Source organism: Neomonachus schauinslandi, chromosome 1, assembly GCF_002201575.2.
Source record: "Neomonachus schauinslandi chromosome 1, ASM220157v2, whole genome shotgun sequence".
Lineage (NCBI taxonomy): Eukaryota > Metazoa > Chordata > Mammalia > Carnivora > Phocidae > Neomonachus > Neomonachus schauinslandi.
The window spans coordinates 96,853,227-96,877,896 of NC_058403.1; the positions used below are offsets into that span (position 1 = coordinate 96,853,227).

General features: G+C 35.1%; 1 protein-coding gene across 1 annotated transcript in view; it reads left to right on the top strand.

Moving 5' to 3' along the window:
• Positions 1-2,816: 2,816 nt before the first annotated feature.
• The window catches only part of BCHE (butyrylcholinesterase), a 62,019-nt gene continuing 40,165 nt past the window's right edge, over positions 2,817-24,670 (top strand). The window contains exons 1-2 of the mRNA XM_021702621.1: positions 2,817-2,920; positions 9,582-11,106. Coding sequence (XP_021558296.1) covers positions 9,590-11,106 — 1,517 coding nt within the window. The 5' untranslated portion in view covers positions 2,817-2,920; positions 9,582-9,589. The remainder of the gene's footprint in view (positions 2,921-9,581; positions 11,107-24,670) is intronic.

Below are 24,670 nucleotides of genomic sequence, written 5' to 3' on the forward strand. Positions count from 1 at the left end.
ATACATTTTTAGAAGGCTAGAATGAAATACAACAAATGATCTTTTTTCATCTCTGTCATATGTAAAATGTGGAAATATACTTTTTTTGTAATCCATGTTTCCTTTAGAGAAGGTATTATTCTTGTCAAAAAAACCCACAGAGGATTAATAAAAATTAGGGCATCTTGGGGCATCAATATGCCTAAGGAAGACTAATGTACAATATGGGATTTGTATTTCCCACCCTTTCAAATCTCCTTGAATGCTGCTCTCTCGAAAACAACCAACCCAATGGTAACTAAGCTACAATAAAAGCTTAAAAGCAAAAAGCCACCATTATAGGCTAACTGAAAATGAGCATAGAGTCGAGACCATAATGGTTGTCTTGCCTGAGCTTGGGCATATATGGCTGCATAACCTGAGCAGTGTTAACGTGTCAAGAGTCTTGTGGTATTTTAGCAATGCCACTTAAGAGGCATACCCTACCTAACAGTTAACAGCATGATCTTAATCATCCATGGTGTCAGGGAGCAGAGTAACACTTCCCTAACCCTGAAACAGGACTCTCACGGCCTTGGACCTACATGGGCTGCTGGATATATGTTAAAAAAAAAAATGGTGATGTAAGTAAAAAGACAGCTGTTGTATGTTGAGGCACAAAGAAAGAGACACTCAAATAAAACAGGAGGAAAAACATGCACTGAAATAATGCATCAGATAATGTGGCATAGCTGAGAAATCAGAGAAAACAAACTAAAGGGGCAGTAGTAGCTAAAGGGGGTCCACTGAAGCCAAAGTGCTGAGCTGAGGAAAAACTGGCAGGTTTTGATATTGCTAGTCAGCCAATTCAAACATGGGTTAAAAAAAATCTGTTTGTAGCAGATTATTTTATTGTTTAGCTTCCTATTTAACGATGAAAAGGAAATATGTGTATATATGTGATATATTTTACATGGTGGTGAGTTGGTATTAGGAGCATGCAAAATGCTCTGCCAAAATTCACTAACATCAAAAACATCCCTTGACCAGTGCCGGATTTGAGAATAAGCCATACCAGCACGGAAACAGTGCAGCAGAGCTGTGTCGGAGAGAATTTTGACACTTGACACTTGCATACAAAATCACACTAAACCAATGAACTCTCACCACTTTTTTTTTTTTTAAGATTTACTTATTTTAGAGAAAGAGAGCACAAGCAGGAGGGGCAGAGAGAGAGAGGGAGAGAGAATCTCAAGTCGACTCCACGCCGCCTAGTGCAGAGCCCACAGCGGGGCTCCATCTCACGACCCTGAGACCAAGACCTGAGCTGAAAACCAAGAGTCAGATGCTTAACCAACTGCACCACCCAGGTGCCCCAGAATGACTACATTTTAAACAGAAATGCCATCACTTTATAAAGCATTGCTTAATTGTCATTATACACCTTTTAAAAAACCCTTCCTCCTTTTAGATAGACCATGTATTTTGTAACTTTCGTGTGACTAGGTTGTCATCATATAAACTGTATTCTAAATGCATTGCAAATCATTGTGATTGGGAGGTTTTTTTTATCTCATAAATACCTCCTGAGTAGCAATTTTTGCAGAAAAGATATTTTTGAAGACCAAAGTGGCTATTACTTGGAAACAATTAACATGAAATGACATCAGACAGATCAAGTTAAAATGTTGATTCCAACGACTAGTAGTGGTAGGATATCTAACAAGTTTCTTATCTTAATAAGCCTTAGCTCCTTCATCTGAAAAATACAGTTAATGATATTTAACTAATATATTTTTGGAATAAAGTAAAATAATTTATGTAACTGTCAATTATAATGACTGGCACAAGGTAGTATCAATAGCAAATGACAGTTCTTATATTTGCATGTTTGAAATTTTAGCACAATATTAAAAACAAAAACAGGTTTACCTACAATTACATGCCTACTGATAGTGAGCCAAAAAGTGAGAGATTTAAAAGTGAAAGCTATCATTTGAAAGAGATAAAGAATGTAACTGCGTTGAGAAATCAAGCTTAGAAGTTTGTTTTTGTTTTTGTTTTTTCACTTTCCCAAATATATATTTCAAGGCAGATAAGCCTGAAAGTTATAAATACATCTCTGAGAATTCACATTCTTCCAATTGGCAAATGTATCTTTTTAAGAGTTTGGTGAAAATTATTCATTGTATTTTTGTCTTGACCAGAAAATTGTGGCTTCTCGTCACACTCGACTGCCTGCAGGACCCCTGACAGGAAATTACCAGTGCTGAGATTTATAGAACTTAAATAAGTATTGGGGCACAGGGCTTGGAAGGACATACATAACAGAGACATTCATTCAGTTAACGTAACTAATCTTTTGATTTGCATGGCTTTATCTACAGAGTAATTATTTTGTTTCCAATTTTCTCTTTTGCACTCCTTTATAACTACGGGAAAGGCACAGGTTAAAGGTACAAAGAATTTCAATACCAAATTTCTTGAGAACCATGTGCACGTCTTTAAATCTTAAAATGAGCACCCCCCCAAAAAAATTTTTATATTTTATAAAAACGGGAAAAGACCTTAAAAGATCTGGTAGTATTTAAAAAGGAAAACACATGCATTTTCTGTTCAGTTTCAGCTTCTGTTAAAGAAACTTCTTTTTTTTTTTTTTCTTCACTCTGAAATGAGCGCCTGCAATCGTTTATAAAGCATGAATCTGGTAATATTTTTGTAAATGAATCACTATTGCATTCATACCATTAGCCTCTGAACAGATGTCAGAAAGTAAAGATTGGCTGCCTCTAGATCGAGTTGCGGCTGCCAACTCTCGCGAGCTTTGTCAGTAACAGTTGATTGTAATGTCAGTGCCTTCTAATTTACAGGCTGGGAGCAGCAGCTGCATACTGCGCTTCCCCGAAGTATTACACGATTTCCACTCCTTGCAAACTTTATCATCTTTGTTGCAGTGAGTCAGGTAAGCGGCTCTGAATTTACATGTTCGTGTAGAGATGCAACTTACTGAGAAGCTCATTCTGTAGGAGGATTGTTATCCCTTCACTGGTTTGCTGTGCCCCTTTGGTGCTCTGTGGAGAACAGTTATTGCCAATGGGACAGATGAAGCAAGCGAGCAGACACATGCATCAAATCTGCCTATGATTCAAGGAACGCAAACTGAGTCCATTTAATTCCTGAGGAAAAAATGAATTTATTCAACTTTGTGTAAAGGACCGTAGCACTTGTGGAATCACTGTGATGTATCTTCTCAGTGCGCTCCCTAAAGGAAAACATTTTTATGCTGTATTTTACCCTTAAATGCACGATTCAGTGAATCTCTATCTCTCCTAAAAAGAGTAACAAAAGTGGTTTTTCCCAGTCTTACTCTATTTCTTTTTTTTTCTTTTTTTTTTTTTTAAGTGGCATGAAATGAATAGTTCTTTTATTGTCTGGCTTGAACAGGGTACTTAATCAACATTTTGTCATCTGAAACAATATCAATTGGCAAAGAATAAAGTCTAAGTTTCTTATAGCTAAAAGAAAATTCTGTTTTCTAACTCGATATACCAACTTTTCCCCCTTGGTTCTAGTTGTCCTCTTTTTTAAAAATCTGTGCATTTAAATTATAGCAAAATATTGTAAATTTGCTATTATTTCTATTATTATACAAACAATTAGCAAATATAGATTTTCTGCTCACCCTACAGTCTTGTACACCTACCTTTATTTTGATGATATCAGTTCTTGTTTAATCAGAGAATTAAGCATTGAGTATAAAATGTGTGATTAAAAGTAAACTGAAATGTGGATGAAATTATTTCATTGTTTATGATTTCTATTTATAATTCATTTTTTATTTCAAAAGTAGGCCTTCCATATTTTTATGAACATATTACACAATAATAAACTCAACTAGGAGGTACTATCACTAGTCTGTATAATGTCTTCCATGATATAAACTATCTCATACTTATGATAAATATATTTCACTTATGTAGTTACTTGTTTAAGGATGAGCATGAGTTTTTAAAGAGTGGCTTTATACTTTAAATGAACATCTTTAGAATTCTCTGTGAATTTGAAATAACATCACCTTTGAATGACAAACAAAATTGCTAATTGGATTTGCTAAGTTGTTTTATTTTCCTAGATTTGTTGTTTTATTGTTGTTTGTTTTTAATGTCCTGCTTCTTTAACTGTAAGAAAATGTTTGAGATCTATTCCACATTTCAGTTTTTAAAATATGAGCTAATAATATCTTAACAAGTCACATCTTGTTTATAAATTTGGTTTCTGCTCTGAGTCATTTTTTGATAATAACATATTTAAATTGTATGTTGTCTTCATATTAATGCTTTCATGCCAAAATCTGCTCATTCTTATAAAAACTGTAGGATGTTAGAGAATTATAATTGAATAGATGTCAACCTAACACCAGTTTCAACTTTCAAAGAAGACCCAAGATCTCTCTAATATTAAATGTTTGAATTATTCACATGATGAAAAGTTTGTGAATGTTCTTCCTGATTGAGGACAGATAAAGATCTTACACTCCTCATACCTAACATAGTGTCTTCTATCTGTACACATTCTTTTAGGGACTAATGGGTACCTGAAGGATCCCTGAAAGACAGTGGTATAGTCTATTTATAAATAGACTTCCTCAGTTCCCCACTTCAGATAGCCTGCAACAAAACAAGCTTTTTAGGTTTGGTATAAAGGCTTAGTTGTTTAATTTGACCAAACACATTTTAAAGTAACTTGTTCTAGATCATATTATCTAGATGGCTCTTGCCCCACTATTTTAAGAAGGTTTATTTTTATATAGAAATGCATATTATAACTTTTTAAAAAACAGGAAAATTACACGCAGAGAAAACTATTATCAATATTTGCTTGACCATCTTTTTTTTAAGATTTTATTTATTTATTTGAGAGAGAATGAAATAGAGAGCATGAGAGGGGGAGGGTCAGAGGGAGAAGCAGACTCCCTGCTGAGCAAGGAGCCTGATGCGGGACCCAATCCCAGGACTCCAGGATCATGACCTGAGCCAAAGGCAGTCGCTTAACCAACTGAGCCACCTAGGCGCTGCTTTGCTTGACCATCTTTTAAGAAGTCCTTGGGTGGCGAATTATTTTGAAAATGTGGTTGATAATCAACTATGGCAAATGTTTGGCAAATAAATAACTCTTTCTGTCAATCATTTTATTACAGCCATGTCTTATGGCATAAAATATATTTCTTAAAATTGATAATACTTTCGGGGCACCTGGGTGACTCAGTCATTAAGCATCTGCCTTCGGCTCAGGTCATGATCCCAGGGTCCTGGGTTTGAGCCCCTCATCGGGTTCCCTGCTCGGCGGGAAGCCTGCTTTTCCTCTCCCACTCCCCTTGCTTGTGTTCCCTATCTCGCTGTGTCTCTCTCTGTCAAATAAATAAATAAGATCTTTTAAAAAAAGTTGATAATACTTTCAAAATTAAATCAAAAATGAAAAAAAAGTAATTTTTTGCCTTTTTTTATTTTCAAAGTTATATTGTTAAAAGTTTGAAATATTTCCCAAAGATTGCCAGTAGATTTTGATATCCCAGAGCACTTTACAACTTTGGAACACTATAGTCTTCATTATCATTCAGGTTTTTCCTTCTTCCCACACCCATCATTCATTTTCTCTTGCAATTCCAAAGACTCTTGCCTTTCTTTCCAAAACTATGGCAGTAAGTTAAGTGATCTAATTCAGATACTCAGTTGTAGTTGGTATGAAAATTTTCCCCATTCCTTATGATGTATTATGTATTCTCAGAATTTAAATTGCTTATTTAATGTGACATTAGCCAACTTGCACCAGAATTTATTGAAAAAACAAATGAAGTTTTATTTAATGTTTTAATTATTAATAAAGATTTAGATATATAGACTAATAACATTTTCTTAGTCTCCTTTATTCATCTTTTGATTATTTAATCATGTGGTAACATATACTAAAAATACAGAGCAACCTGTTAGAATAGAGAATACCAGATTATGAAAAGGACAACATAATGCTTATTTAAATCAGTACTGCAGCTAACTATAAAAATATTACCCTACACTAACAATGTGTATATGAGCACATGCATACTTTCATATTAAAGTCTAGACTTCATAATATGGTATATAAACGCTCCAACAAGTACCCTGATGGTGAGTTGAGATTATATTGCCATTCTTTTTTTTTTTTTTTTTAAAGATTTACTTATTTATTTGAGAGAGCGAGAATGAGCGAGAGTACCTGAGAGGGGAGAGGGTCAGAGGGAGAAGCAGGCTCCTCGCTGAGCAGGGAGCCTGATGCGGGACTCGATCCCGGGACTCCAGGATCATGACATGAGCTGATGGTAGTTGCTTGACCAACTGAGCCACCCAGGCGCCCCTATATTGCCATTCTTGCTGTGAACACATGCTTACGATGATTTTTTTTGAATGTTACTAATTACATTATTTGTAAGATGATGACTCATAGGTCATTGTTGAGAAAGCAAGATTATTATTTGCATAAATCATACTATACAAAATTAACACCTAGTCAGCACAAATATAAATAAAAACATACAAGAAAATCAAGCTAAGTTACATAGGAATGATACTAACCTTTTACGTGTTATAGTAGATAGTTTTTAAAATATTCAAGGACAATTATTATATTTATTAATTACATATAAAAACAAAATGTTTTTGTAGTATTATACTTGCTGTGCAATAAAATTATTAAACTGTACAACAAATGTTTGAAAATTATCAGAGACCAAAAATTATTAGCATTAGGTGTTTAGTTTACAAAGGCAAAATAATATTTATATAAAACCACACACACAAAAAAACCAGGCGGTCTTGTCTTTAGATTCAGAAGAACATTGCTTGAACTGGGCCACAGGGAGGAAGGAGTACAACCAGAGATGCTGCAATTAATTTGTTGAAATGCAGCCTAGAGTAAACCTGCTTTGTGTCTTAACTCCTATTTTCTTTCCAAAGCAGGCTTTTAAAAAGAAAAAAAAGAAACAAAAACTCTGCAGCACTTTGTTCTCCAAATGTCACCTCCATCTATTTAAAAGAAAGGGCTTAGAAATTAACAGAAGGAAAAAAAAAATAAGACTGTAGTAGCTATACCTCTAAAACTCCTAAACGGTCAGAAATATAAAATTTCATTAGTGTTAAGTCTACAAGAACCTTTACATTATTGTTACATTATCGTAATACTATATAATTATCATAAATATAGCATATTATAATAGTATAGAAATCATAAATATAGTATAGAAATAGTATTAAAATATTATGTAATTCAATAAAGTATTTAACAGCCAACACATATTCAAAAGTATCAAAACTGATAACATAAAATAATCTCACAGTTTGATTTTTTAAAACCTTATTATTTTTATAACCATTATACATAGACATATATGTGTATATATATGCATATATATGGACAATGATAGAGTTAGATCTAGATATATAGATATATAGACAGAGACAGAGATAGAGATATCCATACATACACTGAACAAAATATTGTACAATTGATCAGGTTATCCAGATCTTTTGGGGGGCTCAAAAAATACTTGTTGATCACTAGCTGTACTATTAGCAGTGGTGAATGCGGTTGATTTAAAATGTGAGAATCCGGGGCACCTGGGTGGCTCAGTCATTAAGCGTCTGCCTTCGGCTCAGGTCATGATCCCAGAGTCCTGGGATCGAGCCCCGCATCGGGCTCCCTGCTCCGCGGGAAGCCTGCTTCTCTCTCTCTCCCACTCCCCCTGCTTGTGTTCCCTCTCTCGCTGTGTCTCTCTCTGTCAAATAAATAAATAAAATCTTTAAAAAAAAAAAGTGAGAATCCTAACTCTGGAACAGTTTTCAGGGTAATACTTTATTCTCTCTACCTTCTGAGACAATATAAATTAAAAAAAAAAAAAAACAAAAAACACTAATACAGAGTCTCAATGCTCACAGCATTAGCTTCTTAGACACATAGATTGTATTTACAATTATAGTATCAAAAAATAATACAGAAATTTTTTTTATATTTATGGACCTTTGTTATTATTGTGTGGATGAGAATCAGTGTTTGTATCTGACTGTTTTAATCAGGTTTTCTTTCAGTTGTATAAAGATGTTAGTTCTTTTAAATGATATGGGCATTACATTTTTGTGTCCCTCTTTGTTATGTGAAGTTTCAGAATCTGATTTTTAGGTTTTATTAATTTTAAAGAAATTCAGGTGTGCATTATGAATTTGTTTATTTATTTATTTATTTGGGAGAAAGAGAGAGAGCACACACAAGCACGAGTTGGGGGGAGGAGTAGAAGACGGTAGAGGGAGAGAAGCAGCCTCCCTGCTGAGCTTGGAGCCCAGTGCAGCTAGATCTCATGACGCATGAGATCATGACCTGAGCTGACACTTAACCCACTGAGCCACCCAGGTGCACCACATTATGAATTTTTAATAAAACTTTGATTTCCACAAGCAATCTTTTCATGTCATCAATAAATATTATTTAATAAAATGTCAAATAGTTATAATTTTGTAGGTCTCAAAGATTCCTTTTTCTTCTACTCTTTCCAGTAATTCCTCAGCATTAGTCCTCTTAATCTCACTTATTTTGTCCAGTATCAAAATGCAAGTAATCTGACCATGTTAACACATGTCATATGTTAACATATAGGCAACCTTGTCAGTTGCATATACTTTAATCAATTAACAAATAGCAGATGTGCATTGAGTAATCCCTGAGTGTAAAATTCCTTCAAAGTATCTCCTCTCACACATTATATTATCAGCTGCTGGTTCTCTCCATTGACATTGTAATTCAGGTAGAGAAGGCTTTCTTTGTTACTCACTTTTTCTGGTATATATCCTCAGTCTCTCTTCCCGTTTTTCCCATAGTTCTTTACAGTGGCAGCAGATTTGTTAGTTTTCACAATTTTTAGGTTCAATGACAACTGCTGTATTTTTGTTACTTAATATTCTATGAGTATATTGTCCAAATTCTCTTCTGGATTGTTTTGAGGAAGAAACCATGAGGCAAAAAGAACCACAGAAGGGACCATGGAAACAGAAAAAGCCAGTAACAGAAGTCTAAGGATCCTTAAAGGTTCTCAATCTACTTCAGTTATGTCAAGAGTCAGCTGACCATGAATAGAACTGTACACATTTCAGAGCATACATGAGCTTATATTTTTTCCTCTAACTGAGGTAGAAATGATATCTTCATAAGTTGACTACTACTTAATGCCACTTTTGGTGGGTCAGTCAAAAAAGTATATCTAGATATACTTTTATATATAGATATATATATGCCTGGGACAAACTTCCTCTTTAAAATACTAAATCTTCCTTACAGAGACCTGATAATGAATTCCTCCAAGTGAAATAATTTCTACTTTTCCATTCCACTTATTCCTGTTCTAAATTGAAAACTGAAATATCTCCAAACATTTTCTGTGTGTGTGGTTTTTTTTAACAAAACCTTTATAGTAGTAACAGATTTATTAGTTTTCATAATTGTTAGGATTAATAAGAATTACTTTATTTCAGTTAGTTATCATAAATAAAATATAATACTTGATGCATGAGGTTTTTAAAACTTCCTAATTACCTCTCTTTCAGAAATCAATATGCAGAGCAAGGGTACAATCATAAGCATCCGGTTTCTCTTGCGGTTTCTTCTGCTCTGGGTGTTTATTGGGAAGTCACACATGGAAGAAGACATCATAATTACCACCAAGAACGGAAAAGTCAGAGGAATGAACTTGCCAGTTCTTGGTGGCACAGTAACAGCCTTTCTTGGAATTCCCTATGCACAGCCACCTCTTGGTAGACTTCGATTCAAAAAGCCACAGTTCTTGACCAAGTGGTCCGATATTTGGAATGCCACAAAATATGCAAATTCTTGCTATCAGAACACAGATCAAAGTTTCCCAGGTTTCCCTGGATCAGAGATGTGGAACCCAAACACTGATCTCAGTGAAGACTGTTTATATCTGAATGTGTGGGTTCCAACACCTAAACCAAAAAATGCGACTGTAATGATCTGGATCTATGGTGGTGGTTACCAAACCGGAACATCATCTTTACCTGTTTATGATGGCAAATTTCTGGCTCAGGTTGAAAGAGTTATTGTAGTTTCAATGAACTATAGGGTGGGTGCCCTAGGATTCTTAGCTTTACCAGGAAATCCCGAGGTACCAGGGAACATGGGCTTGTTTGATCAACAATTGGCACTTCAGTGGGTCCAAAAAAATATAGCAGCCTTTGGTGGAAATCCTAAAAGTGTAACTCTCTTTGGAGAAAGTGCAGGAGCAGGTTCAGTTAGCCTTCATTTACTTTCTCCTAGAAGCCAGCCATTGTTTACCAGAGCCATTCTGCAAAGTGGATCCTCTAATGCCCCTTGGGCAGTAATGTCTCTTGATGAAGCCAGGAACAGAACGTTGACCTTAGCTAAATTTATTGGTTGCTCTAGAGAAAATGAGACAGAGATAATCAAATGCCTTCGAAACAAAGATCCCCAGGAAATTCTACTGAATGAAGTCTTGGTTGTCCCCTCTGATACTCTTTTGTCTGTAAATTTTGGTCCAGTTGTGGATGGTGATTTTCTCACTGACATTCCAGACACACTACTCCGACTTGGACAGTTCAAAAAAGCCCAGATCTTGGTGGGCGTTAATAAAGATGAGGGGACAGCATTTTTAGTATATGGTGCTCCTGGTTTCAGCAAAGATAACGACAGTATCATAACTAGAAAAGACTTTCAAGAAGGTTTAAAAATGTATTTTCCAGGAGTGAGTGAATTTGGAAGGGAATCGATCCTTTTTTATTATGTGGACTTGTTAGATGATCAGAGAGCTGAAAAATACCGTGACGCGATGGATGATGTTCTTGGGGACTACAATATCATATGTCCAGCCTTGGAGTTCACCAAAAAGTTCTCAGAATTGGGAAATAATGCCTTTTTCTACTATTTTGAACACCGATCCTCCCAACTTCCTTGGCCAGAATGGATGGGAGTGATGCATGGTTATGAAATTGAATTTGTCTTTGGTTTACCTCTGGAAAGAAGAGCTAATTACACAAAAGCTGAGGAAATTTTGAGTAGATCCATAATGAAATACTGGGCAAATTTTGCAAGATATGGGTAAGTGCTGATTTTTGTCAGTGTTCTTGTTTGATTTTGTTTGGTTTTGCTTAGCTTGGCTTGCTCTCTGGTATAGACTTCATTAAAGGCACAGAAATGTTTTAATTATTTATTCTTTTTGTACCATAAGCTACTTTTGGTTTCTACTATATAATTTCAATTTCTTGCATCAGGGTGCTTAAATCAGTGAAGAACTTTCATGAAAAATATTTTCTGATTTCATTTCCAAAATACTGCAAAGTACTGTGGTAATATTAGCCAAAGTTTATATGCAAATAGATGTTTACCTTGAAAGCTAAAGTTATTGTGACCATACATTTTTTTTTTTTATGATTTTATTTATTTGACAGAGAGAGACACAGCAAGAGAGGGAACACAAGCAGGGGGAGTGGGAGAGGGAGAAGCAGGCTTCCCGTGGAGCAGGGAGCCCGATGTGGGGCTTGATCCCAGGACCCTGGGATCATGACCTGAGCTGAAGGCAGACACTTAACGACTGAGCCACCTGGGCGCCCCGTAACCATACTTTTTAACCTGAAAGTTTATAGTGTTCACAGGTTTAGGGAAGAGTAGAAATATATCTTCTCCTCATGTTCATAAGCAGAGGTAGTGGTAACTGATAGGTGGAGAAACACATTACCATTCAGGAAAATCAAAGGGCAAGATGGTGATGGGGTTGGCCCTCAGATTACTTCAAATGCAAATGCAGAGTTCGGCATTTTATCAATTTTTCCCCTAATAAGTTTGTTCTGAGCTTTCAGGTGACTGGACAGGAGCAGCTACAAGGGTCCTCAGGTTTAGCTAAGCTGCTTCAGCTTGAGCAGCCATATAGCTGACATTAGCTAATCTGAAGTATGATAGAAGAACCTATTTTTCCTTGTATGTTATAAATATTGGGATATTATGCCCCTAAGAGTCAGGAGAAAATAATCTGTTCAAATATATTTTCTAATTTGTATCTCTTAAATATACAAATGTATGTGTATAGAAAATAAGGGGTATTTTTTGTAACCCCCAAAAGAATTTTATACATTGGGATAATTGGTATCAGTGAGAAAAACAAAAGAAATAGAAGTTTGGGCATCTATTTTTAAAATACTGTGAGTACTTACAGAAACTCACAAATTGATAGATGCATTAATCCAATCTGTCATAATTGGATCTTTTATAATTGGAAAGAATGTTGATAGTGATATTGTGTTCTAGTTTTCTCTTCCAACCTCCATTTGAAATTCATTTTTACTTCATGTCACTATATATATCTTCTACAAAGTACTTGTATGATGTAATTCTTCTCAAAAATTTTTAATGTTTATCCACTCAGTCTAAAGCAAAAATTCTTCTCTCTGTCAATAAGAGACCTCTATAATCTTACCGCAACCCATATTCCCCAACAATACTTGGCTTCTTGGCAGGCCAATTATCTCACAAATGCCAAAGATTTTAAGCTTAACATAACCTTTCATCCTTGTTCTTGCTCTGCACCCTGTTTAGAACAGCTACCCCTCTCCTTTTTAATGACATGAGTCCTACTCTTTTTTTAAGGTCCTGAACACCCACATGTTTCACCAAGCATATCTTTAATTCTTAGAGTTGTAATTGCTTCAGACCTCTTTTTCACTCTCAACAGAAGTTGTTGACAATAACTTGTCTCTGAGATTTTTCATTGTATGCTAAGCCTCCTAAGCTAGACTGAACTAGCTTCTGAAAAGAGAAACTGGTTTTACTAGAAACTCATTAAAGTACTAGTGTGGGTATATGACATATTTATCAAATTATTTGGTTATCAAATGATTGAACAAAAACAGGTAAACACTAGAATGAGTAAAAAATGTACGTATGTTCAAGATATGTTGGCTATTATTTATAGTTGCACAATCTTATGACTTATCCACATCAGCTTCAATTTCTGCTGAAGAAGAATCATCATTTCCAGAGCAGCTTTAGAGTGATTTCTATCTCATTTTGTTCTCACCCTAAAGGCTATATCCATATTAAATCGCTTTAATATGTTTTAAATTCTTTCTTACAATTCTAGAGATTGTAAAGAGTTTAAGGAGATATATTCTTTAAAATTATTGATGCCTGTAATTTTTAAAGGACTTTATTTTGCATGTTAAAATCATCAAGGAATTTATACTTTCTCACATCACAATGGAGAATACTGAGAATTGGATGTGGCGAATATCTTGACACACAGCAACAGTTCAAAGAAGAGAATCTTTGATGCTTACCAGAATAGATTGTTTAATCCTAATCTACTTCCATGATTAGCATATTTTCATGGGAAATATATGAAGATTGACACATTTCAGTTATAATGATAAATTCATACAAATGAGATTATAAACCATAATCTCATTTTTAAAGTAGTTTGGCTATCACAAAATGTCATTTTATTTGGGGAGTTTCTTTACAGTCAATATTTGCACAGTGGAACAGCAGTAGTAATACTTCATACCTGTTGAGAGTTGACTTGTTGGCAAACATAATGTTAATCTCCTGGTATACATTATCTTTCTTTAAAGTATACCTAGGAATAAATATAGAAGTTTAGAATGGTTAAGTAAACTCCAATGGAAACAAGGTTGGTAAACGTACAGTTTGTTAAATCCATCCACATCATCTGACCACAAAGGCTATGTTCTAGCTCTGTGGTTTTCAGTAAAGGGAGATTAATCCCCTGACCCCTCACCTTTCCACCCCTGGGAACATTCACTAATGTCTGGATCTGTATTTGAGTGTCACAGGGGGTGGTGGGGGTGCTACTAACAAGGTAAAGGCCAGGGATGCTCCTACACTTCCTGCAAAGTACAGAACAGCCCCCACAAGAAAGAATTATTCATTCCAAATGTTAGTTATTCCAAGATTGAGAAACTGCAGTTTTCTACTTCTTCATATCCCAAAAATGGCATATCAAGAAAGTAAAAAAGTAGAACTAGGAGCAGTAATAATTATTCAGGAAAATGAGTTTTCAAGTTCATGGTTCATAATACATTTTAACAAATTCTCCTTCTTAAATAATGTCTAGTATAAGTTGTACTTTTTGTTATAATCAAATTCAAAATAAGAGGTGCCTGGGTGGCTCAGTTGGTTGAGTGTCTGACTCTTGGTCTCAGCTCAGGTCTTGACCTCAGGGTCATTAGTTCAAGCCCCCTGTTGAGCTCCATGCTGGGTGTGGAGCCCACTTTAAAAAAAAAATAAATTCAAAATAATTTTGAATTTTCCTTGGTGATTTTTTATTTTGCCAATAGGTCATTTAGTAGACTGTTATTTAACTCCCAAGTATTTGGATAATTTCTAGATATTTTGTTATTGATTTCTAGGTTAGTTCCATTCTAGTAATAGACAATATTCTGTAAGATTTTCCCCTTTGAAATATATTAAGAACTCTTTTATGACCCAGCATATGATCTGTATGGGTTATTAGTTTATGTGCTCTTCCGTTACTTAGTATGGTGTATTCTGTAAATTAATTAGTTCACGGTCATTCAGGTCTTCTAATATTCTCCCTAATATGTTTTCTACTTGCTTCAAATACTGAGAGAAGGGTATTAACATCTTCAACTGTAATTGTGGTGTTACTCATTTCTCCATTTGGCTCTGCTAATTTCTTTTAGTATTTTAAATCTATGTTATTAATTTCTATGCATATTTAGGATCATGTAGTCCTGATTAATTGACCATTTTATCATTATGAAATGTCTCTTTATCCCAAAGTTGGCTTTGTCTAATATCAAGATAGACATGTCAAGTTTCCCATACTTATGTTTACACATTTTGTTCTATTCTTTTATTCCACTTATATTTCTAAAGAAATCTTCCTTACAGTTGAGTTGGTATGACTAATCCATTTGACATTTAATGTATTTATCAATATGATTTTTTTTATCAATATGATTTTAAGTACATCATCTTGCTTTTTAAAATGTCATTTTATATAGACATTTTAATTTGCCTTTAATATTTTTTCCCATGGTTGCTTTAGGGCTAGCAATTGTTTCTTTAACTTGTGAAAGTCAACTTATAGTTAATACTGAAACATTTTGCATTTTGCAACTGACATTTCCCACTTTCTTCACAATTCGTATTTCCCATTTTCTCCATCACCCTTACTACTTCACAAATGCAAGAAACTAACAATATTGTTTCACGTATTCTCGATGTTTTTTGTATTGCTGTCACATGGTTAGGCAATGTGTAATATAAAATCTCACTTAATATTAAATATCATTAAAATATCATTTGTTTTAAACCATCAGTTATATTTATGTAAATTCATAAAAGAAAAGGAAAAATGGTCTTTTATATTTACCCACAGAATTGCCATTTCTAACGTTCTTTATTCTTACCTATGGATTCTAGTTTTCATCTGGTATCATTCCCTTCATGCCGAGGAACATTCTTTAGGATTTCTCATTGTGTAGGTTGGCTAGTTACAACTAGCCATTCATCAACTTTCTTTTATCTGAAAATGCCTTTATTTTACCTCCGTTGAAGGATATTTTTTAAGAATATAGAATACTGAATTGTTTTTTTTTTTCTTTTCCATTATCTTCTTGTCTCTCTAGTTCTGATGTGAAGTGCGCTTTTATTCATATGACTTCCCCCCTGTACACAATATCTTTTTTTTTTCACCCCTCTGGGTTGATTTTAAAATTTTCTCTTTATCTTGGGTTTTCAATAGTTTGTCCATGACATTTCTAAGTATATATATATATATATATATATATATATATATATATATATATATATAGGTCTGGGGTTCACTAAGGTTCTTCTTGTTGATTTTTAATGTCCCATTTGAGATATTTTGGGTCAGCATTTCATCAAATATTCTTTCTGCTTCCTTCTCATTCTCATCTCCTTCTAAAACTCCAATTATACATATACTAGGTTGTTTAATATTTCACAGGTCACTAAATTTCTGTTCCCTTTTCTTCAGTTTTGCTTCTGTTTTTCAAATTAAGTACTTTTTATTGATTTCTCTGCAAGCTCATTGACCCTTCTAACCTTCTCCAATTTGTAGCTGAACCCACCCCATGACTATTTTATTTCATTTTAGTTTTCAGATAAAAATTTCCTTTTTTAAAAATAATTTCATTCCTTTGCCAAGAGTCCCTCCCTGTCTCCTATTTAAAAAGATATTATTTTTTAAGTTCTTGAACATATTTAAAATAGTTTTAAGGTTTTGTTTGCTCATCCAATATCTGGTTCACGGGTTCAGTTTCTATTTTTCTATTTCTTTGCATGCTTAATAATTTTCAAATTTATACTGGACTTTGTGGATTATATGCAGAAAAAATTCTATATTATTTTATCCCTCTTGGAAGAAGTATGCTTGCACTGAAGAATGTTTTTCTATTTTACCAGGCCATTCAATTAAAAGATGTGTATACACTTAAGTTTGTCTCAAATGTGTAATAGGCATGGTTTTATATTTTGTTAGAGTGGATCCAGGGGAGGTCCAAGATATTTTATAGATCCTCCAACTTGGCAGGACTTAAACTCAAAAGTCTGTTTTCACTGAGGGTATTGCAGGTACTTTGTTTCAGGGTCTGTTAGGATGGGATAGACCAGGTCTCATTGTATTCCTTACTTCTAAGGCTTGTCTTTGCCTCCAGCTAGACACTGAGTTTTAAAGAGGCATTAATGAGATGTAAATGAAGTGTTGACAACATTATGATAGTTATTCACTCTCCAACTTTTCCCATCTCTCTTCTGCTCTCAGCCTTGCAGCATCTTCTCTCTAGTCTGCCTCTTAGACTCTCACCCTGTACATATTCAGCCCAGGCCTCAGCCAAAAATCTGCAGGGAATCCCTGCAGAGAATTTGAGCCTCACTCCATCCTTTCTGGAGTCCTGCCCCACAGATTTCAGCTTCTGTATCCAGGAACTCTTATTTCTGTCTCTTGACCTCAGTGAAGCTACTCAACTGCTTAGCCTCATGCCCCCTGCATCTTGGACGAGAAATTCTCCGCATACGTGTAACCACAGTAAACACGGGCTCACCTTAGAGTTCCCTGCTCTCAAATAACACAGACTTGTGCTGCCTGTTCTCAGGTTCCTGAAACTCATTGCCTTGTTTTTTGTTTTTGTCTTTGTTTTCTTTTTTGTCCAGTATTATAATTGTTTATGGTGGGAAGGCTAATCCAGTTTAAATCACTCCATCATGGATGAACATAAAAGTCCAAACTCCCCTCATTTGTATTTTAAGGGAATCCTAACCTTTATATTTCTCATTCAGTTACATGAAACACCTTTTTTGCAGTTACTTTAGAATATTTTATCAATTTTCAAGACATATAAACGCCTTTTCAGTTTGACTTATTGGCAAAAATAAGAAAACATTATTCTGTGGTAGCACTAAATTGTATTCAGATTTGGTATCTCTAGTTGCAGTGTTTTAAATTCCTTCTAAAACAGAAGCCACAGTATCATGTAAACCTTGGCTAATTGTAATTACCACCTATATGTACTTTGCTTGCTCCTGCTTTTCCCTCAATCCCATCTTTGAAAATGAATTTAAAACCTTACCCAAATAGCACACAGGTCCATATGTGTGTTACACCCAATACTCTATACTAATATATGTTGAAATATCAATTCACGTATATATCCATCAATCATTCATCCAAGCAATAACTTGATGGCCAAGAAATTAAATTAAGCAGAACTTAATGACATTGATTCAGCACTATCCCAATTATACAGGAAATTGGTGAAATCAAACTTGATTTATCAGAGAGACCAGAGCAGCTAAAGAAAGTAAATAGCAAAAATATAATTAGTAGCATAATGTAAGATAGTGGAGGATCATTATTCCAGGACCCCTCCCGTTGCTTCCCACCGGGTCAGGTCATCTTTTGTTTACTGTGTCCTCTCCAGGTGCTACATTCAGAGTTCCACCAGTGTATAACTTCAAGGGAAGCAATTTACAGCGCAGTTACACAGTTGTCCCAATTGTATGTGACAGCCCTGATGTGTCCAATGTTCACCTTTCTACAGATCTTATATTTATATCACCTTAGGCAATTTACTTAAAACTCCCTACTGTTTTTCCTTGTCTGTAAAATGGGGATATAAATATGCCTCCCTTACTGACATATGCAAATGTTACCTTATCATTTACAGAGAATTGCATTCCTCCTTCCCATTAAAACAATATATATTTTCCTCCTACCAGGCACAAACTGTTTCAATCTATTCTTATCTAAGATCAGACTTGCCTTCTCCCCAAAAATGTACAATTGTTTCACTTCCCAGCTCCACGGGAATTAATCAATGAAGTTTTCAAACAAAAAAAGATCAACTAAAAATTGAGGCAGTTGACTGGCTTCTGTCTTTTTGGTGATAATCCATTTATTCAGAATCCTTCTAAAGTGGTTAATGTTTCCTAACACATTTTTTTGCCAGACATAAATGTTATGGCACACTTTTCTTTTGTCCTATTTTGATATCATGAAACCAAAAAAATTACTTAACAAAGTATTTGTAACTTCATTGTAGCTTATCTGCTGCTACTCTCGTGTATTTTATTTCTTATTTATTCCCTTACACTGGAAGAAACCTTATCACAGATGGAACAATTTATTAAGTGGAAACAAAAATATACTACTAAACTCTCAGTCCCATGATTCACTGATCTATTAAAAAAAAAAAAAGAATAGTTCCTGATTTCTGTACTAAGAAGTATGTGTGATCAAATTAAATGCTAAGCCATAATTTCTTAGTGCACAAGATTTTTTTTAAATAATTGAGACAATTTAAAAATAGGCATGCTTCCATATACTAAATTGTAATTATAATGATTACAAATTACACATTTGCTAGACTCCTAACGCAATTTGGAATATTTGGGATATATATATATATCTCTGAATACACCCATGCATTAAGGGGTAGGCACTTCATAGACATTGCTGTAACTTCACTAGACTAGTAGGAACACATGCGATAATAATGTATTTTTTAATATAATGCAAAGTGGATTTAATAATATTAGTGTTTAATAGGTATGATTCCTTCTTGTTTACTTATATATGACACAGGAAATAAAGTGATTAGAAGAACAATTATTTCAACCCCACTTATTTTTTAAGTGAGTGTATTTTCTTTGTGTGTTCTTGTTTTTCCCCCTCCTACAACCATTTTATGTTTTCAAGAGATAATAGAAAAACTGAGGAAAATCAAAGAAAGTGTAAGAATCAGTGCTTTTTCATTCTAAATCTCTGTAGGAATTAATATGTGTCCCTATTCATTATGTAAAGTTTGTACAAATCCCTTCACCAAGAAATTAATTTTCAAATTACACTTGAAATTATTTTTATTATATGTTTTAACTTAACAAAATAAATATTCTGGCCGGAGCGTTGGTGGTATAGTGGTTAGCATAGCTGCCTTCCAAAATAAATATTCTAGGACTTCATCACAACACCTTTCTCAATAAGAGATGCCTTAAGTGTAACAAAAGGATAGCAGTTAAAGATTGTGTTAGCATGAATGATACCATTACACTGGCAAGGTATGAAGTGTATGGATTCTATTATTAGAATGAAAAAATGCTGAAATGATGACACTATCTAACATTTCAGATGAGAAGTGTGTGGTCCATAGAAGAAAAGTGAATTGGAGCTAATAGGTGACAGAACAAAGATTAACTAGGACTCAAGACTATTAACTTTCATTTCCTTGTATTATCCATTCACCAGGCTGCCTTCATCATGAATTATTGAAAGGAGTCATTAAACAGTCTTAGGAAATGCATTTGGTTGCAAACTAATAATTTTAACATGTTAGCATGCTGATACCTGCCTGGTTAATGTTATAAGGGTAAGGGCAGAGAACAGACTAAAATTAGACATCATGAGATGTAGAGACAAGTTTAAGTTTGTGGAAGACTGTCATCTGGCCATCTAGTGTAATTATTATCAGGCTTATAATTAGATTTTCTGACAGATAATAGTTCATGTGGTTTCCAGAGTGAAGAAAAAAATCCTTACCCTCTGATTCTATAATTATTTGTGGTACATTATTATAATTAACCTAACTGAAACATTTTGATGACTTTGCAAAAGGGTCAGGGTTCCAATCCCCTTGGATTTATTTTATTGCTATCGTGACAGCATCAGTGTTCTCTCACTTCCCAAATTCTGCCTGCCTCCCCCGACCCTGCTGAGGAATTAGGTGAGAAATTACTCCATAAGGAATAAAACAATGAGTAGTAGCTGCAGTGTAAAGTACTTTAAGTCTAATAGATAAAATATAAAAGTAGATTTAAAAAAATATGCATGCATTAGTGTAACTTATTTGAGAAGGAGGAATTACATTATGAGACAGTTTAAAGTGTACATAAGATCACTTGCAAAACCGTTTCAGAGTGCAGTGGTATTTTACCATCAGTGATAGTGGTATGAGAAGGAGAAACCTGATCCCCCCAAAGGGCTGCATCTATGAAGATAGCTATAAAACCAAAATACATTTGACTAAGTTTTGAAATACTTTATCACAATGAAGTAGGGGAGAACTAATGTTTTTATAGTATAAGGGGGCTCATTAAAACATGGAAAATCACATTGACAGCATCCATTTACTTGGAAATAACAATGTGATTTGTTCTGTATGGTTTTCCAAATGTTTTCTGTACTTGGAAAAAATTATAACATTCAGTGCACTTGTAAATCTGAAGTTCAGTCTGAAATTGGAATTAATCCATTATTATTTTAAAAATCAAAGTCATAATTTCAGTAACATATAAATGCAATACTTCAAAAGACCTGTCAGGTATGAAATAATATGTCATATTTCACTAAGTAACAAAATGCTGTAACCAAAATGTGATTTTAAATATTTTACTGTATAAAATACTACTTTTCTGACTGTTTCACAGTCAGATATAACTAAAATGTGTTTGGTCAGATTTATGAGTTCCAAGAAATTATTCTTGCTTCAATTTTCCTTCCCAGTCAATAGCATTCAAGATCCAAGTAAGTGCTAAAAAGCATAACTCCACCCTATTTTTATTTTTTATGTGTTAATATTTTACCTAGACTCCTTCCTAATAACATGATAAATACTATGAACCTGATAGGATAATCGGTAGATTTATTGTGAATGAAATGTCAGTATTAACTTGTCCACAGACCTCTGTTATATAAAAGCAACTGAGTCTTTATCTTGTACAAATTACATTATTTTTGGTGTATCAATTTCTAAGGATTGATACCGAAATAATATTTGTTTTTATGACTAGAGTTAAAATATTAGCTACAAAAATATATTTTATCTGATAAACCGTTACAAACCAACATGATAACCCAATGATATCACAGGTGTTAGAATTCCATGTTTTGTTTAAAAGCCGTAATTTCAGTCATGCTTTTACTGGTTTCACAATGTTTCTGGAGGTATGAAAATTAGACATTTCATAAAACTCCTTGATATGAAAATCTACACTTTTTATAGAGCACTTGTTAATCACAAGTTAAAAATTTTTGTATGGTTGGGCATATATTATGCAGGCTTGAAGAGAGAGTGAGAAATGGGAGACTAGCAGGTCGGTAGAGCAGTCAGAATACATACATTTCTTGATTAAGTTCTCTGTCTTATATGGGCACCACTTATGGTGGCCCAAAACAGTTATGATAGTAACATCAAAGGTCACTGATCACAGATCACCATAACAAATATAATAATAATGAAAAAAAATCGCCATATAGTGAGAATTATCAAATGCGATGCAGAGACTCAAAGTGAGCAAATGCTTTTGTAAAAAATACGCCAATAGCCTTGCTTGAGGCAGGGTTGCCACAAACCTTCAATTGTAAAAAATGCAGTATCTGTGAAGGGCAACAAAGAGAAGCACAATAAAACAAGGTATGACCGGGGCGCCTGGGTGGCTCAGTTGTTAAGCGTCTGCCTTCGGCTCGGGTCATGATCCCAGGGTCCTGGGATCGAGTCCCATATCGGGCTCCCTGCTCGGCAGGAAGCCTGCTTCTCCCTCTCCCACTGCCCTGCTTGTGTTCCCCCTCTCGCTGTCTCTCTTTCTGTCCAATAAATAAATAAAATCTTAAAAAAAAAAAAAAAAAAAAAACAAGGTATGACCATACTTTGAAGGACGATCTGGCAGGATTTGCTAATAGATTGGGTGTGGGATATGAGAGAGTAAGTGATGGCAAGGATATCCCAAAGTTTTTGACCTGAGCCACCAGAGGTGCCAATTTCTGAAATAAGGATGCCTATGGGATTTTGTAACCAAAAGCGCTATTTTAAACATTTTAAGTTTAAGGGGTCTATCTTAACAGACACTTGGAGCAATAAAATAACAATTCCGACACTGTAGTCTAGAATTCAGGGGTTCTAGTTCTAGAACTAGAAAGGTAGGGGTTCGAGATATAAACCTGGTATATAAGGGCATGAAGATGGTATTTAAAGCCACGAGATGGATAGAGGTTGTGGACAGAGCAGATGCCTGAGCACTCCTAGGCCAGAGGCCCAGAGGAAGAAGAGCAACCAGGAGAGAGAATGAGTAGCCAAGGACTTAGAAGGGCAACTAGGAGAACAAATGATCTCGCCAAGAGCAAATGAAGAAAACGTTTCAAGGAAGGGGTAATAAAAGTATCAAATATAGACTGAGTAGGGGCGCCTGGGTGGCTCAGTTGGTTAAGCGACTGCCTTCAGCTCGGGTCATGATCCTGGAGTTCCGGGATCGAGTCCCGCATCGGGCTCCCTGCTCGGCAGGGAGTCTGCCTCTCCCTCTGACCCTCCCCCCTCTCATTCTCTCTCTCTGAAATAAATAAATAAAATCTTTAAAAAAATATATATATAGACTGAGTATAATGAAAACTATATGAAACTGTACACAAAGTCTGTGGGTTTGGAAATGTGGAGATTATTGGTGGCAAAGACATGGGATTTTTGATGGAATGTTTGGGAACGAAAACTTTAATGGATAGATTCCAAAAAGAAAGGGAGAAGAGGAATTAGAAATTCCAATTTGAATCTATTTTTCAAAGAGGGAAAGGATGGGACTTTACTTTCCCTGAAGTCGAGCAGGGAGATCAAGTCTGGGATGTAGGGAAAACAGAGAGCAGGAGCCTCTTTGTGTCAACTTAAAATTAAGAGCCAGGATGAGAGGCAAAGGAGTGTTTATTTGAGATCAAAGAATTGCAATTCAGGGAGCACAGACTCAGGTAGAGACCCAAATAGTGTTTCACTTGCAGGTGAAACCAGGGCAGTTTTATGAGGAAAGGCAAGGGGGCAATTACATGAGTTGAAGAAAAGAAAGTTTTTCTATGGGTGTTAACAAGCTTTCTCTGGTGTTAAGTCGCAAATCACTCCAGGTTATACATTAATGGACTGTTGATTTTATCTTCAGAAAGTCCACAAGTCTCAGTCTGTGACCAGGATATCTGTTGTCACACTGATTTCTGAAACAATTGCTTAGAACACTTGCTTTCTTAGCCAGTGCGGAGGTTTGGCCCAGAGCAAACAAAGGCACAGAAGGCAGTTTCTCTGCGGTGGCTGCTCAGGCTTTATTTTATTTTATTTATTTATTTTTTGTTTTGTTTTAAAGATTTTATTTATTTATTTGACAGAGAGAGAGACAGCAAGAGCTGAAACACAAGCAGGGGGAGTGGGAGAGGGAGAAGCAGGCTTCCTGCGGAGCAGGGAGCCCGACGCAGGGCTTGATCCCAGGACCTGGAATCATGACCTGAGCCGAAGGCAGATGCTTAACGACTGAGCCACCCAGGCATCCCTCAGGCTTTATTTTAAAATGGCTCTAGGTACACCAGTTTTTTTCACAATTGTTTTTGCTTTTTTATTGCAACATGTCTGTGTGCTGATGGGACTGGTACAGTGAGTGATTAATGTGACTATTTGGGTTTTGTATCAGCATCATAATCATCTACCTAATTGTATTCATTTGTTTATTTTCTGTTTTAGAAAACGATGCATCTCCATATAATGCAAACCACTTGGTTAGAAGTCAGGCTGTTGGTAACTTGGATGTAGCAGTGCACAAACTAAGGGAATCAAGAGTTGGGAAACAAAGGGAAAATAAACAAAACCACCACCCAAATATTCTGCACATCAAAAATAAAAAAAAGCTATCAAGAAATACTTCTTTGATATTTATTCCACCAAGAAGGTGGTATTTCATCATTTGGAATCTTTTGGCTTGTAATGTGCCCTAAATTCTGAAAGGATTATTCCTTTACTTTTTAAAATGAGAGACAAATCAGAAGTAGTAGTCTTTTGAGAGCTAAGACAGAAAGCAAGCAACTTTGCAACAGTCTGAGAGGTCATAGGAACAGCAAGAGAAGCAAGTAGGGGGAAAATACCCTCTGATATGCTAGCTATGAGGCAGGGGAGCGAGGTTCTTGTCTCACAGAGTCCAAGAATGAATCTCCAGGACAAAGGAGAGTGAGCAGAGCATAGAGTTTTATTAAGCAAGGGTATGGAAAAAGCTCTCAGGAGTGAGAAGGGTTGCCACCAAGGGTTTTTTTCTCTGGCCTTTTATTAGAATTTTACCAGGAACTTGCTGGTGGTTAGGTCAGTGATCTGGA